The sequence below is a fragment of the Eschrichtius robustus genome, chromosome 6 (genome assembly GCF_028021215.1).
Source record: "Eschrichtius robustus isolate mEscRob2 chromosome 6, mEscRob2.pri, whole genome shotgun sequence".
Classification (NCBI taxonomy): Eukaryota; Metazoa; Chordata; class Mammalia; order Artiodactyla; family Eschrichtiidae; genus Eschrichtius; species Eschrichtius robustus.
The window spans coordinates 115,832,051-115,847,958 of record NC_090829.1 but is presented as its reverse complement, the minus strand read 5'-3'; the positions used below and the strand labels follow the sequence as shown (position 1 = coordinate 115,847,958).

Sequence of the window (15,908 nt, the reverse complement as noted above, 5' to 3'; positions counted from 1 at the left end):
ATATTCAAATGAACATCCCATTAAAATCCAACCTCGGCTCATTATATTTAGTTTGTGAGTGATGCTTCTTAAAAGCAAAGATTTCTAATGACTGTAATGCGTGCACAGCCGCATTTGAAAAAAATGGCTCTTTCTACAATGGCTATCCCCCATCATCCCTCGGTATAATAGAAGACAATTGTACAGAGATAATATGGCAAAGAATGACGTGACAGAGTAATTTGAAACTTAAGTTAAAATACATAATGCCATTTAAAATCAATTAAAATTGTGGCACCGTAGTAACATCCAGGCACTAATGATTTACCGGAGAATCAGTTGTGGAAGGTTGAGTCATCAATACACTTACATTTTGAACCCAATAGATATTATATTCCATGAACTCCCAAATTTTATCAACAATTATTCTCGCACTCATCGTGGAATTTTAATTCTACATCTTCTGCTTTGCCTTATTCTGTTTGGTCATCAGTTTCTCTTCCCAGTCTCACTTTTCCTTCACCCCTAAACTAACGTGAATGAATGTTGTTTGCAATTTAGGTCCATGGGGCTCAACCACAGGGAGGAATTTTGATTTATGTATTACTGATCTTGAAGTTTTTGTTAAGGATATATCACGGAATCTTCTGCCTTTTAACATTTACAAAAGGGAACTCTTGATTATATTGTCAACTATTCCTCAAAGTCTTTTGCCGCTCTTCAGTGAATAACAAAAACATTTTATGTAATCAGTGAAAGACAGTTTTTAGTATGCTTTAAAAAGTGTGATGGATTAGATGATTTCTGTGACCCTTTCAGCTCTCTATTGCAATGATTCCATGGGTATCGTTTGCTTGTTTTTAATGACACAACTTTATTTCATTCACTGTTACACTGCTACAGTTTTAATAAAAGTGAGTACTGCACTCTTTAAAAGGAAAGATATAGTTTTCCTTTTTTTTAAAAAAAAATTTCTTCTTCACTTTTCTCCATGTCTTTAAAAAAAAAAAGGTCTTCCCCCCTATTATCTCAGTGCTTATTTACTCCTGTGTATATTTTATTCTGTGAAATACAGTTTATTGACGACAAAGAGGACAGCTTTGCATTACTGATCTCTGAATGTTTATAGGATGCTGAAAAATTCTGTCCTGAGTTATCCAGATCTAACTCTGACACAGTGAAGCACCAACATAAGCTGGAATTAAAAGATAAGGGGGTTGCTGTGGAGGCAAATAGAAAGACAACTAAAGTTTACAGACAAATAGCATTTAGTTGTAGAACTATAATAAGAATCTTTGAATCACCATTATGAATAAAATAACATGATATGAGCTTATTTTAATATTTTATGTGTGCATATGATTGACTCTAATGTATAATTTGGACAGCCAAATGGTATATCACAGTTTCGCAGTCAAGTGTTGCCTTGTTGAGATTGAGTAATTATTCTACAAATCAATTAAAACAATTTTATTCTCTCCCTTCTATGCACACTAGATTTCTGATACTGGCACTTATACTTGTGTGGCTACAAGTTCAAGTGGGGAGACTTCCTGGAGTGCTGTGCTGGATGTGACAGGTGGGTTCTTTGTGAACTATTTTAACACAAGAAATCTTGAGCCAGTTTCACTGATTAGCTCATTACCAAATAACAAGTTAAAGAGAGATCAGTATTTTAAATATATTGAATGTAAAAACTAAGCTTTACACCACTTTTTCATTTCTATACCTCTTGGTACATAGCATTGCACATATGAAATATGATACATTTGTCCTTAATAATCTTGTTATTTTATTTTCTCTGTCTAAAGAACAAGCAATTCTAGTGATCATGTGTGAAAGTAAATATTTACTAATATGTAGGAAAAAACAAATATTCACTTATATACTTTTGATTCATGAAGATGAATTGCTCACTGTCTATTCAAATTCTTTAATAGACTGTTTTCCTTTTAAGCATCTTTGTCAGCTTATGCAATCAGAAATGAAGCTTTTTCTGTTTGTCCTCTCTAGAGTCTGGAGCAACAATCAGTAAAAATTATGATTTTAATGACCTGCCTGGACCACCATCCAAACCACAGGTCACTGATGTTACTAAGAACAGTGTCACCTTGTCCTGGCAACCAGGTACCCCTGGAACCCTACCAGCAAGTGCATATATCATTGAGGCTTTCAGGTATGAGACAGTTCCTTTTCTCTCCATTGGGTTTTTGCTTTAGCTCCTATATCCTAAAATCTCAAGTGAGCTGTCCTGCTGTTTTATGCTAAGGACATGCTTAATGAGTGCATTTTAAGAATTTATCTTTTATATCTGACTTTAATCAAGAATAGACTTTAGTTTTATTTTCCATTCATACCTTAATTATAAGATTAAATATGCATTATCCATGACTACGTCTATAGGGATCTAGTTATGACATAATCACTTAGCTCTTGACCATTGTAGGGATTTATCAGATGTGAATTTTGTCTTTAGAACTAAGCAGAAAATAATTTAATTAGGCACAGGCACTTTTTAAGTTATGCAACTGTTATTGAGGCATGGAAGCTTGGAATTTTACTTCCTAATAATTAGAGCAGAACCTAAAATAATTCCAGTGTTTTATGCTATATATTTGAATACGTGTATTGGCTATGCCTAAGAGAATATTAAAAACTACAATTAAGTGATTGAGTACATGCACTTCTGATTGCTGAAAGGAAAAGATATGTCCAATTGTTATTTGAAATAATTGCTGTCAATTCAAGGATATAGACTATAAATTAGCAAATACTAGTATAAAATTGTTTTATAAGAATTTGAAAAAATAGTTGTACTAATGGGAAAATGTGGCTTCATATTTAGTTTCAATGTGCTTCTGTTTGCCCTTATAAATATAGTGATAGCCTCTCTCCTTTATAAGCATTAGGACAAATCATCACTTTCATTTTAGGCTTCCCTAATCTATTAAAGTTAATGATCGATATATAGTTTTCAAATTTCCAAACAGTGTTTTTCTATAAGTTTCATGCTTTGATGTAAAAAGACTTCTGAAAAATAAACAGATAGCCCCGAAAATCACATTTCCTCCTCATTCTAAACAAAAGCAACATTTGACCTTAGACAAAGTGCTACAAAAGGGCATCCCATCTGCAGATGACCGTTAAAGGTTCCACACATACAGATTCAGAGATATTTCACCATTCCGAAGTGATAAATCACAATACTGTGTAATGTACAATTTTATTAAAAAATGTGACCAAGGGAAAATATTCATTACATGCTTCCTTTCTTCTTTTACAGATATGTAGTTTTAGAAGGCTCTATTATAATATTGCATGTGGAATTGATGCAAAAGAAAACACACCTTGTAACAGGAAAATGTATTGGCATAATTTACTCTGTAGTCCATTTATTCTTTCTACAGGTTAATTCTTTTCAAGGTATATATATATACATTTACGAGGACCATATTTATTGTATAAACTTGATGTTGTGATCTTGGCCTCTGTTCCTTTTACAGGTATTCATTTAGTGGCTGCTATGCTTTAGCAAAGGCCTATCACATCTCCTGGGCTGAGTTTAATTTTGTTGTGCATGGCACTTCCGTTAGGTGGGCTCGGCTTTGTTGTTGAATAAACTGAAATCATCCAAATGTTTCATTTATTGGGCTGAACACTTCAAGCGTTGTGTGTGTGCGTGTTTAATTTTCAGCCATTAACCTTTGTCATTGATACCCAACTCCATTCCCAAGACCCTTATGACTGCTGTTTAAATGAAATTTCTGTTCATGTTTCAGCCAATCAGTGAGCAATAGCTGGCAGACAGTGGCAAACCACGTAAAGACCACCCTCTATACAGTGAGAGGACTGCGGCCCAATACAATCTATTTATTCATGGTGAGAGCAATCAACCCCCAAGGTCTCAGTGACCCAAGTGCTATGTCAGATCCTGTGCGCACACAAGGTAATTTCAATAGCTGTAAACATGACTGTTTCTAGAAGGAGGCATTAAACAGATCTTTACGGACAAAGGGGTTGCAGGACCAAAGATAAATGTGTCTGCATTGCTTATTATGTTTCACTAGACCTGATCCAGTGAAAGAGAAGAAAACTTGTTGTTCACCTTGGTGAGTGTGTCCTCTTTCTGGAGCTGTCAGGGTCTATTTAGTAAAAAAGAAGCAAAATAATTTGGTACAATTACATAGTAAGTTTAATTGGGGCTTAACTGTAGGGCTTTACTATATTTCAAAAGAAGGAAAAATGTTTCTCCTTCTTTGAAATTAATTGTACAATAGCAAAAAGTGATCTTCAATGGATAAAATGCCCTGTTAGGGATATCAAAGTTACTTCCTCTAGTTCAGGAATTGTGTTTTGATAGTGCAGTGGGTCTCAAGGTGTGGTTCCCACAGAAGCAGCATCTGCATCACCTGGGGGGGGGGCGGGGCCACATTCGAAATGCAGATTCTCAGGCCCTGACTCAGAAGCTCTGGGGATGGGGCCTGGCAGCCTGTTAAAGCGCCCTCCAGGAATGTTCATGCTTAAGTTTGACAAGCCTCATTACAGTGTATTTTATTAAACCACATGTTTAAAGGAACAATTTGTTTCAGGAAGCAGTAAATCAAGCTTTCTTCCCGAGGTATGCAATGCTTCTGACTAATTAAAAAAAAAAAGAAAAACCCCACCCAGAATATTATAAGATCAAAATGGAAGATTTCTCATCTCATCTTTCATAGCCTGCCTCTTCAAACTGAGAAGTTGCTGCAGTCTAGGGGTTAATATGGGATGTTGAATTATAATTTTCCTTCTTACTAGTAGATGAAGGGAATTAATAAAATAGAAACGGTGGCTTTATTATTTGTTACAGCTTACTTCCCACAGGGTTCTTGAGAAAGGGTTAATTATTTCTTACTTGTAAAAGGCTTTGAACAAGATACTTATAATTCAAAGTAGTGTTTTTATGCTATGAAAAGCACCATACAGCCATAAAATATTATTATAATTACAATGTAGTTCGGTGATGGTAACTAGCATGCTATTATAACAGAGAAGGGCACCTTAAAGGAATCAAGTCAAATAAAGTCACCACGTGATTTTGCAACGTTGCTGACATGATGACAGTCAAGGGAGGAGGGGATGCCACTTTGCTATTGTTCTCTAAGCAGTAATGTGATTAATTTTCCATAATGATAAAGGGCCTGTAGGTAAAGAACCTGTCTCAAGAGAAGGAAAAAGTACAACAAGGAATTTGACGACCTGAAACTGTTTCTATTTTACCTTGCCTGGATCCAGTTGCTTATAGTGTGTCTGAATTTAATGAGTAAATTAAATTATTGAACTTGAAAATGAAGAGGTGTATGGTTTTAAGTCAAGAAATTGTAGTACCCAGATCATTTTTACTGGTGTAAATAGAAGTAGTCAGTTTTTCTGCATAGCTGCAATGGAAGGTGGGGAGATCACAGAATGGGGAAGACTTTTGGTGTGGTTAAATCCAGTGGCTCTTCTTGATCATTCAGTAACAGTGCCAGTCACTAAATCTTGACTCATAAAATAACTTCTTGGTGAAAAGGTCAACAAAGATTAATGAAAACTTGCTTGTGATCTGGCTTGTTCCAGTCGGGAGACTATGTAGAGAAAAAGACTTATGTTCCCTTAACAGATATTTAATAGAAAAACTCATGTTTTATGTCTGAATGTCAGGATCATTTTTGACACCACACTTTCAGCAGCTTTGCATTCTGCAAAGCACTTCTTTGCAAAGAACACTTGGCTGTGTGAGCTCTTATTTTTCAAAGATATTAAATACTGTAGAATTTAGCATTTTCTGATTTCAGCAAGGCAGCAAGTACTTGTACCATCAATATCACAGTAGATCATAGATATATCAGCAAAGATTAATAGTATTCACATGAAATTAATAATATATATACACACATATATATATGATTTCTAAATCAAGTAAAACTCACTGTGTTGTTTGTGTTAAGGATGAAAAATAGTGAAACTGGAAAAAAATTACCAAAATGTAGTCCCCAATTATTTATGTTCCAACTTAAGTTAGTGCACCCAGTTTAAGTTATGGCTGAGACATGCACTTAAAAATATTTTTGCAAGAGTGTTGCATTGTGGCCTGAGAAAATAGGAGAAAACAAGATTAAGAAAATAAATCATTTTAAGTTGGACTTCGTTCCTTAAATAAGGTGATTGAAGAAAAAAATTCAACGTAACATTGCAGTGCACCAGTTAAAGAAGCTGATTTGAGTATGTGTGAAATTCAGTGTTTGATGTCAATTTGATGGACTTGGACGTCTATAATTTATCTTTTTTCTTAATGGACACATAGGATGTAAACCATTGTATGGGAAATAGAGTAGTATTTAGGCAAATGGTGAATAAGGGGTCAGAACAGTTTATGGCTGAGAGTATATCATTTTAAACATTGCAATTCTTTCTCCCTCCTACCCCCTCCATCACTTTGAAAAAATAGCAGCATGATTTTTTGTCAGATATTGGAGTACTGTTCAGAATTTATTACATAGAACATTTTATCAGTATTTTAAATTGGTCAGTCAAAATTATTTTTGTGAATTTGGGAGGGTTCTTCCCCTTCTTTCCCTCATTTTGTTTACTTCTAGTAACATAATTCACTCCCAGTCCCCCCGATTACTTTCTCTTCCACACTCCCAGGCTGAAATAGGTCAAGGAATAGGAACACACAACCTACTAACTGGGGAAAGGGATTGAACAAATTCCTCAACAGTAATTTTCAGACCTGGCCCCATTAACTACTTGGAAAAGTCCTTCAACATGGCAACATCTGTGTGAAACTGATGTTTCTAAAGAAGTCTTGCAGCACATACTTCGTCCTTTAATAAGAAAATAATAGATCTTTCACAGCAGTGTACTGAGTGGGGATAAGGGGTTGCATACACTTTTATTAATATTATTTTAGTGAAGATAAATATCAGTTCTCAAATTATGTTCTAAAATGGTGGTACGTATATAAATATGCTTTAACGTTGTTTGTCCCAAAGGGTTCTTAATTTTTCCCCTGTAATTATTTCTAATGGCATAATATTGGCTTATATAATGTGTATTAGAATTCCACTGTTAATTTTAAAAAATTGGGACTGGTTATCCCTGTAGATATCAGCCCACCAGCACAGGGAGTGGACCATAGACAAGTCCAGAAAGAACTCGGCGACGTCCTTGTCCATCTTCATACTCCAGTTGTATTGACTCCCACCACTGTTCAAGTCACGTGGACGGTAAGTTTTTAAAGACTATCCTAATGGTAGTCCCTTTTACTCCTTTAAGAAAACAAACCAAAACAGAAAAAGACAAACAAACAAACAAAAAAAGGAGCAAAAACACTCACCATTTAAAGTCAAGGTGTAATCAAAGGCAAAGAAGAAAAAAAATAGATAAAAGTGTGACTAGAGTAAAAATAGATCGCAATATAAACAATACGATCTGTCTCCTGGATTTTTTTAAATTTATTTTTATTTATTTATTTGGCTGTGTTGGGTCTTCGTTTCTGTGCGAGGACTTTCTCTAGTTGCGGCGAGTGGGGGGCCACTCCTCATCGCGGTGCGCGGGCCTCTCACTATCGCGGCCCCTCTCGTTGCGGAGCACGGGCTCCAGACGCGCAGGCTCAGTAGTTGTGGCGCACGGGCCCAGCCGCTCCGCGGCATGTGGGATCCCCCCAGACCAGGGCTCGAACCCGTGTGCCCTGCATTGGCAGGCAGATTCCCAAACACCACGCCACCAGGGAAGCCCTCTCCTGGATTTTTAAATGGCCTTACTGAGATATAATTAACATACCAGAATTAAAGTGTACAACTCAGTATTGTTTGGTATCTTTGCAGAGTTGTGCAGTCATCACCAGAATCTGATTTTAGAACATTTCATCATCCCAAAGTGAAACCCTCCGCCCATTAGCAGTCACTCCTCCATTCCCCTGACTTTAGCCCTTGGCAACCACTAATCTGTTCTCTGTCTATATAAATTTGCCTATTTCTTCCATATGAATGAAATTATACAATATACGATCTTTTGTGTCTGGCTTCTTTCACTCAGCATGATGTTTTTGAGGTTCATCCACGTTGTAGCATGTATTAGTACTCTGTTCCTTTTTATTATAGAGTAGAATTCCATTGTATAGATGTATCACATACATCTGTTTATCCATTTATCAGCTGATTCACCTTTGTGTTGTTTCCACTTTTGGCCATTATGAATGATGGTGCCATGAACACTTGCATACACGTCGACATATATTTTCATTTTTCTTGCGTATACTTAGGAATTGTTGAATTAAACTCTCTGCTTAACATTTGGATGAACTGCCAAAATGTTTTCCAAAGTGGTTACACAATTTTATGCCCCCACAAGTAATATTTGAAGGTTCTAGTTTCTTCCACATCCTTGCCAGTTTCTCTTGCATCTTATCCTGTCCTTTTGATTATAGCTGTTCTAGTGGGTATGCGTGGTATATCATTGTGATTTTAATTTACATTTCTTTAATGACTAGTGTTTTGAATCTTTTATGTGCTTATTGAGCATTTGTATATCTTCTTTAGAGAAATATCTGTTCAAATTCTTTGCCCATTTTTAAATTGAGTTGTTTGTCTTCTTAGTATAGTTCTATAATGTTCTTTACATATTGGGTACAAATCCTGTATCAGATACATGATTTGTAAATATTTTCTCCCAGTCTGTGGGATGTTTTTTTAGTTCCTTAATGATGTCATTTGAAGCACAAAAAATTTTATTTGAAGTTTTCTTCTAAATATAAATCAATCATCTTCACATTCTTTCAGCTGAATCTCATCCAGCAGTACCAAGAAAAGTATATAATTTTAATAATTTGACATATGTAGTAAAAAAAATTAATGGGTTTTAAGAAGTAGATTGATATTTTAATATATGCTAAGAAATCCAATTCCAAATTCCATGCATTATTAAATGTCAACCTGCCCACTGTTATTTCAAAATACAAATGTTTTCATCGCATGATAGCCACTGCAGTGAAAACAAGAAATAGCATAAAAATAGCCATATTACTCATATTAGAGGATATTAACCCTTGTATATGTGTTTGTGTCTATGTGTGTCTGTTTTGTGAAGAGCCAGATAATGTTCTTCCCTGTGCCTAATACAGTTTTTGCCAACTTCTCCTTTATGCCTGAGATCTCTTGCCGCTAAAAATCCATAAGGATGATAAAAGAGCACAGTTTTTTAAAGCCCCCCGTATATGTGCTAGATCTTGTATGTTGTGTAAGTAATGGTCATTTGAGTTATGGATATCTAGAAAATTTTCACTTTAATTATAATATTAGAATTATATCAATCATAATTAATTAGAAAGAATTATATTAATTAGAAAGTATTTATAATTATGACTATTAGTTTTGTTGTTGTTATTGTTTTTGTGGTAGTAGAAGAATGAGTGTAAGTTAAAAAAAAATGGATTTTTCCCTCTTAGAATCCAAGTTTCTTTAGGGAACTAACTATTTCACCCCTTTTCATCAATTCCCTTAACAAAAGAAGTTGAAAAAGGAAAACCAGTTATTTTTCATCAGTTCTTAATTAATTATGTTTGAAATATGAAACACAATGAAGAGAATTATTCCAGCGTCCTCTTAATAATAAAACCATTGAGCAAACACAGTTCAACAAGCATTTTTTGAGAACCAGTTTTGTACTAGATGTGGGGAAACACTGTATAAAGAGACACAAATCTGCTTGAGAAAAACGTGGGAATTCTTAATGATGGTACACAGGGATAAGGGCCATAACCGTATGTACACATTTTATAAACACAGGTTTCAATCTAAAGAGGAAGTGATTAACTCTATCCTCAGGCATCAGAAACAGCATTATCACTTATTTACATCTATACAGGGAAATATAGAGGCATTATTTATTTGAACAGAGGAAACTAAATTAACATTTAAGGCTGTTTTGTCCAGTTCTATAGATTTGTAAAAGGAAACCAATGCAGACAGGTTGAACAGTGTTCCCAGTATCCTACATCTATTTACAGGTAAAGATAGGATTAGAATTTCCTTACTTTAAACCTGCTTTTTGTGTTTTTCACTTCAAAGATAAACTGTAGACAAATATTTAGTTGAAAGAAATACCTTTTAACTGTGGAATTTCAACATATGATCCTGGATGGGGCACTTTACTTCTTAAACCAGACCAGTCAAATGTTTAGTGAATACAAAACTGGGTAATGCTTTAACAAAAAATAAAACTATATTTATGTTTTAAGAGTAATTATGATTATTTAAGATTACATTGTTTCCAATTTTATTTTTGATTTAATTTCACATAGAGTTATTCTGTTTTCTGCATATAATGGTTCCTATTCTTCTGCTCCCATGAAGGGAGCATAATGACCTCATCATTTTTCCAATGGCACAGAAAGGGTATCATCTGCCATGGCTCTTCCATCTTTCTGTAGCTTTGGCTAGATACAGCACAAATAAAGCCAAGGAAAGGGTTGTATTTTTAACAACAGATTTTTCCTCATTCTCAATTGAAAAAGTCTTCTCTGCTTTGTTGTGAGTTTTGAAGGGGTTTCTTTTCTAAGCTGCTTCTAAATGTGGAAATTATTTGGGTAAGAATCAAAGTCATTATGTTTATGAAGTTAATCACTTTAAAAGTCACTGAATTTAAAAGAATAAATCAAATTAGATAAAAATTTCAGATCAGTAGTCTGGGAGTTCTTCCAGGAGAGGGACCTTGTCATATTCATCTCTATATCCCAAGAAACTTGTCAGTACTAGTTTGCATATCTCTATCCCTCATGAGCTTGAGTTCTGAGAGTCCAAAGTTCATGTTTTCATTTCTTTTTTTTCAGAGCAAAGCATTCATTATGAAATACTTTTTCAGTAACTGTCTGTTGAATGATCAAATTAGTTGTTTTCATACATTTTAACTTTTTACTTTAAAAAAGAAACCATTCAATTATATCACAAATTCCCCATGAATTTGTAGTTACACATGAGATAAGTATGTATTTCAGAGGTAAATTTTAGTGAAATAAATTTAGGCTGGAAGTCAGATCAGTTGCCAAAGAAATTGTAACCAAATATTTCATTTTCATGTCATATTTTCAACTTGCTAAATGTGTATGTTCTTTGAGTTATAACATTGTTAGTATTTGAGTTATAGACATGTTGATGTTTGAGGGAAGAAATATATTCCCCAGCCCATGTATTTCGATTAGGGGTCAGCTGATATGGTTTATCAATAGTTGGCAGGATTCTATTACCAAACACATAGGATGTTTGGACTGGAAAGACCATCTGCCTGCCCCACAAGTCTAATCTTGAAGCAACAATACTTAACAAAGGCTACTTTCTAAAAATGACTGCTGTTATAATGAGGGTAGGTAAAAATGATGAAAATGGCTGTTTTACAAAGAAAATAGCAATAAATCCCTTATTTTAAAATCATTATTCTAGTTTTTTTGTGTGTGAGTGTTTTGTGTTTATTCAAGGACAAAAAGGATTACAGGCCCCTTGCCCCTTAAACATCACAGCTACTGGAGTTGAAAGAGTGCTTTGGCGAACTAGAATTTCAGAACTCAATTAAACCCAGATCAGTTACTTAGAAGGCTAAGCCCACCAAAGGAAATTCAATTTGAATTTTCAGTATAGATGGAATTTTTAAAATTGAAATGATAGATATTGAGCATCTCGCTTTAAACCTTTTAATGAAAGTGCTGATTTGAGGGCCACATATGGGCCCCCATTTTTAGTATATCCCTTACGTAACAATGCTTTATCATTGTACAGCTCTAAAGCTTGCAGAGTGCTTTAAACTGTATTAGTCATTTAATTGTTCTGTGCCCTTGTAATATGCGTATTATTTGAGCAAACTAAGTAAACTGAGGCTCAGAAAGTTTAAAAGGCTAAGCTGTCACTTAATAGAGACCTTATGACCTGAAGACCGAAACTCTCTTCACTTCACATGTTCCTTAAGACAATTCTTTTTTATTCAGATATCAGAAAATACCAATTTTTTAAATTCTGTAAGCCCATGCATGGATTTGTGGCTGGACTCGGATTATAATCAACTCTAAAAGAAAATCCTCCTTCTTATAATTAGAATGTTAATAAAATTAGTGACCAGCTTAAGGTTTAACTCCAAAGTGACCACTTGTCAAAAGGTGCTCCAAAAGTCAGTGCTGTAGAGCACATATCCACTAAAAATCCCACCTATTTTTTAATAGGTAATGTGCAGCATTTTCATTTTTGCTTTCACCTGTAACAACAAATTTCCTTCTGAAAAGAATGTATAGCAACCGCGCAAAATCAAGTTAAACTATTTAGCTTTTAAGTAGGCCATTAGAATACACTGGTTGAAGGCAGTGTACACCAAAGTGAGCAAAGCAATGTTGTGTAGTAAACATTAGCTTCATAAAGTCCTAAACCACTTAATTAATGAAAACCAAACATGGATAAAACCAATTTACCCTGATTTACAGACTCCCTTCATCTGGAAACAGCTGCTTAATGTCCTTCTTAAAAACACAGCTTGCTTCTTTCAGTATTAACAAGCTATTATTGTGAGTTATGTCTTTCTTTCAGTATATAAATTCACTTAAAGTGAATGCAGAGAAGTTTATAAAATGCAAGCTTAATGTTGTTTTAACATATGCTGCAGGGATTGTTTTGAACATTGACAGTTTTGATGAAAGGCATCTCTCTTTGGCTCTCAGCAATTTACCTTTTTGCTTTTTACTTGCCTTGTTTTATAATGTCAGAACAACTTCTGCTTTTCAAGCAATATGTATTTTGGTATGAACACAAACTGGTATCATGGATGAAGATTCAAAGATCGTGAGCTTTGGTATCAGAACCGAGCTTACTTTTCCTGGACATAACCTCATACAAGTGTAGCACTAATTCCACAAATCTTTGAGGGAGAGAAAACTGTCAGGTGGGTGAAGGAATTCTTACTTGTTGAGACTCATCTGTGAAACTGGAATTAGCTATACTTAGAAACACACATGCTCATGCTCACCAACTTTATGGATTTTTTCTAGCTTGGACATTCTAAATACCAAAAAAATGTCCCTTTGTTTCACTGTATTTTGATTGAGGTTCTGTATTTTTTAATTTTCTGTCTTCACTTAAAAAAATAAAAAAAATATTTTAAAATGCTGCAACTAATGAAGAAATGCCAGAAGTTAATACATGAAAGAATACCTTTTGTTTATTATGTGTTAACAGTTGGATAAAGACATTTTTAAAAAGCTGAAGTAACCGTTTCCATCATCACCTTCTTTATTTCCTCTCTCTCCTCAACCTTCCTAAAATGAGGTTATTCCATCTCTTCTCCACTGAATTTTACACTTTATTTGACAGTGAAATATGTCAAGGCTTCTTAAAATATGGTTACTAGGGGCTTCCCTGGTGGCGCAGTGATTGAGAGTCTGCCTGCCGGTGCAGGGGACACGGGTTCGGGCCCTGGTCTGGGAGGGTCCCGCATGCCACGGGGCGACTGGGCCCGTGAGCCACAATTGCTGAGCCTGCGCGTCTGGAGCCTGTGCTCCGCAAGAAGAGGGCCCGCGATAGTGAGGGGCCCACGCACCGCGATGAGGAGTGGCCCCCGCTTACCGCAACTGGAGGGGGCCCTCACGCAGAGACGAGGACCCAACGCAGCCATAAATAAATAAAAAAAATAAAATAAAATATGGCTACTAAACTATAGCATATGTAATATTAATTGAAGAAGGTGCTGTGATAGTTATATTTGTCAAGCATTTCTAAAATATAGCAAGACATTAAAAAAGTTTAAAAAGCTAAAAGTCCCTTTCTCCCTGAAATGAAACAATGGTAACTCCAATAAAAACTCTTCAATAAATGTAAAACGAGAACTTGTTTTTTGATATTTTTTGATATTTTGATATTGGTTTTCAGGTTCCAAATCTCAGATTTTTATTAAAAACAGCTGCTTATCCTCTGTACCTCAAATGAATGAAAGGATCAAGAAAGTTGTCAGGTTGTGCCAATAGCTGGATATTGGAGGAGCCAGAAGTTGATAACTTAATAACTGTCTTTCATTTAATATTTGTTAATGGGTATAAGCTTGTCATATGCATTTAAAACAGACGCTCTGGCGCCACAACTCTTGAGTCTCTTTCATATGCTTCCTCCAGCTACAGGAATTTTACACATTCTGTTCCTACTCTTCTTCCCCTAAATAAATCTTACTTTCCATGCAGATCTGAGCGCTTGTTCTTCTTCCAGGAAACTGTCTCCCCTTCCTGATCACTCAACTTCCTCTCCACTCTAGGCTTTCTTAGCTCCTAGTACAACTCATTCGTAATATCTGCGTATGCTTATTTGTTATGAATGTAACCTGCCCATTGTTTGAGTGATCATTAAATAATGCCCACCTTCTACCTGAATTCCATGCACCATGAGGCCTGGGACTGACTCTACTTTCATTCTCCATTTTCACCCTCAGAGTTAACAGAGTAACTGGCACCTCTTAGTAGGAACTCAGAAAATGTTTGAGTGAGTGAAGGCATTAGTGAATGAACAAGGGATGAGAATGGAGATTGCTGACAAATAGCACACTACATATAAAACCACAAAAATGAGAATTGTTGACTACAAAAAAGAACAGACGAGCAACAAAGCTAGAAACATTGGCAGGTCTAGGCCTTGACAGGCTTTTGTGCTAATCCAAAGAATTTGAATTAATTGAGTATCTTAGCTACTATGAAGTATTTTTAACAGGAGAGAATGTTGTTCCACTCTTCATTTTGGAAATAACAACTTAGGAGCAACGTGAACTCAGAACTGGAAAAGGATATTAGAAGCAGGGAGACGAATTAGAAAGCCATGGCATCACTTCCATTTGGTTTCAAAAGTTTTTTGCTTTGTTTTTCAGGTTGATCGCCAACCCCAGTTTATTCAAGGCTACCGAGTGATGTACCGTCAGACTTCAGGCCTGCAGGCTACATCAACGTGGCAGAATTTAGACGCTAAAGTCCCGACTGAGCGAAGTGCTGTCTTAGTCAATCTGAAAAAAGGGGTGACTTATGAAATTAAAGTTCGACCATATTTTAATGAGTTCCAAGGAATGGACAGTGAAACTAAAACAGTTCGTACTACTGAAGAAGGTCAGTGTTCAGATTTCTAACATAAACTAAACTTAAACTATAATGCAATCAATTTCTGTTGAAGTTCTAGTTTATCATCTTCCTTCGAAGGGTAGCAGAAGAGATTCTAAAAGTGAATCCAGGAAGTATCATTTTCTCCTTTTATTCTGAGAATTTCATAGAATCTAACAACTCAAAAAAATGCCATTCAAGTAGTTTGAATTTTCCTTAAGGAAACATTTGCTTCAACTCTTGTTTTTCGGTGCACTGGAATTTGATTATAATGTTTTCCTATTTTTTTTTTACACATGGATTTAGCTCATTTGGCTTCATTAAAGGACAGGCTAATGGAAACCCAAGTGCACAGGCTGTTCTTTGTCTCTCTTTTTTTGGGTAGGGTAAAGCATGACATTTCCTTTCATAAGCCTCCTTCCCTATGGGCTCTGCCAGTCTGATTCATAATTTCTAATCCGGAAGGCCCCTTGCATGTTTGCAGCAGCATTCTTCTTAGGGACGTTCCCTCTCCCTCTTCCCTTGGTAACTTTTCTTACCTGCAGATACTTTTAAAGTCAGTCTGGGATGGACATGAAATTAATGTTGGTCTCAACCAGTCCATTTTCTAGTGTCTCCTTCCTTAAACTAGAGGTTTATAATGAATGCTATCATCAAAGTACAAAAAATCAGATACCAACTACAATAAATTCCCCCCTTTTCTGCTTTTGTACTAATTTTATGTACAAAAACATATTTCATATAAATCAATATAAGAGCAGCCTTAAGAAAATGTGTGTAGGTTGTTCATGCTAACATAGATGTACAT

General features: G+C 35.4%; 1 protein-coding gene across 1 annotated transcript in view; it reads left to right on the top strand.

The window, feature by feature from the left end:
• ROBO2 (roundabout guidance receptor 2) overlaps window positions 1–15,908 on the top strand; it is a 562,829-nt gene that overhangs the window by 475,485 nt on the left and 71,436 nt on the right. Inside the window, exons 10-14 of the mRNA XM_068545712.1 lie at window positions 1,477–1,558; window positions 1,993–2,155; window positions 3,759–3,925; window positions 7,105–7,226; window positions 14,878–15,109. Coding sequence (XP_068401813.1) covers window positions 1,477–1,558; window positions 1,993–2,155; window positions 3,759–3,925; window positions 7,105–7,226; window positions 14,878–15,109 — 766 coding nt within the window. The remainder of the gene's footprint in view (window positions 1–1,476; window positions 1,559–1,992; window positions 2,156–3,758; window positions 3,926–7,104; window positions 7,227–14,877; window positions 15,110–15,908) is intronic.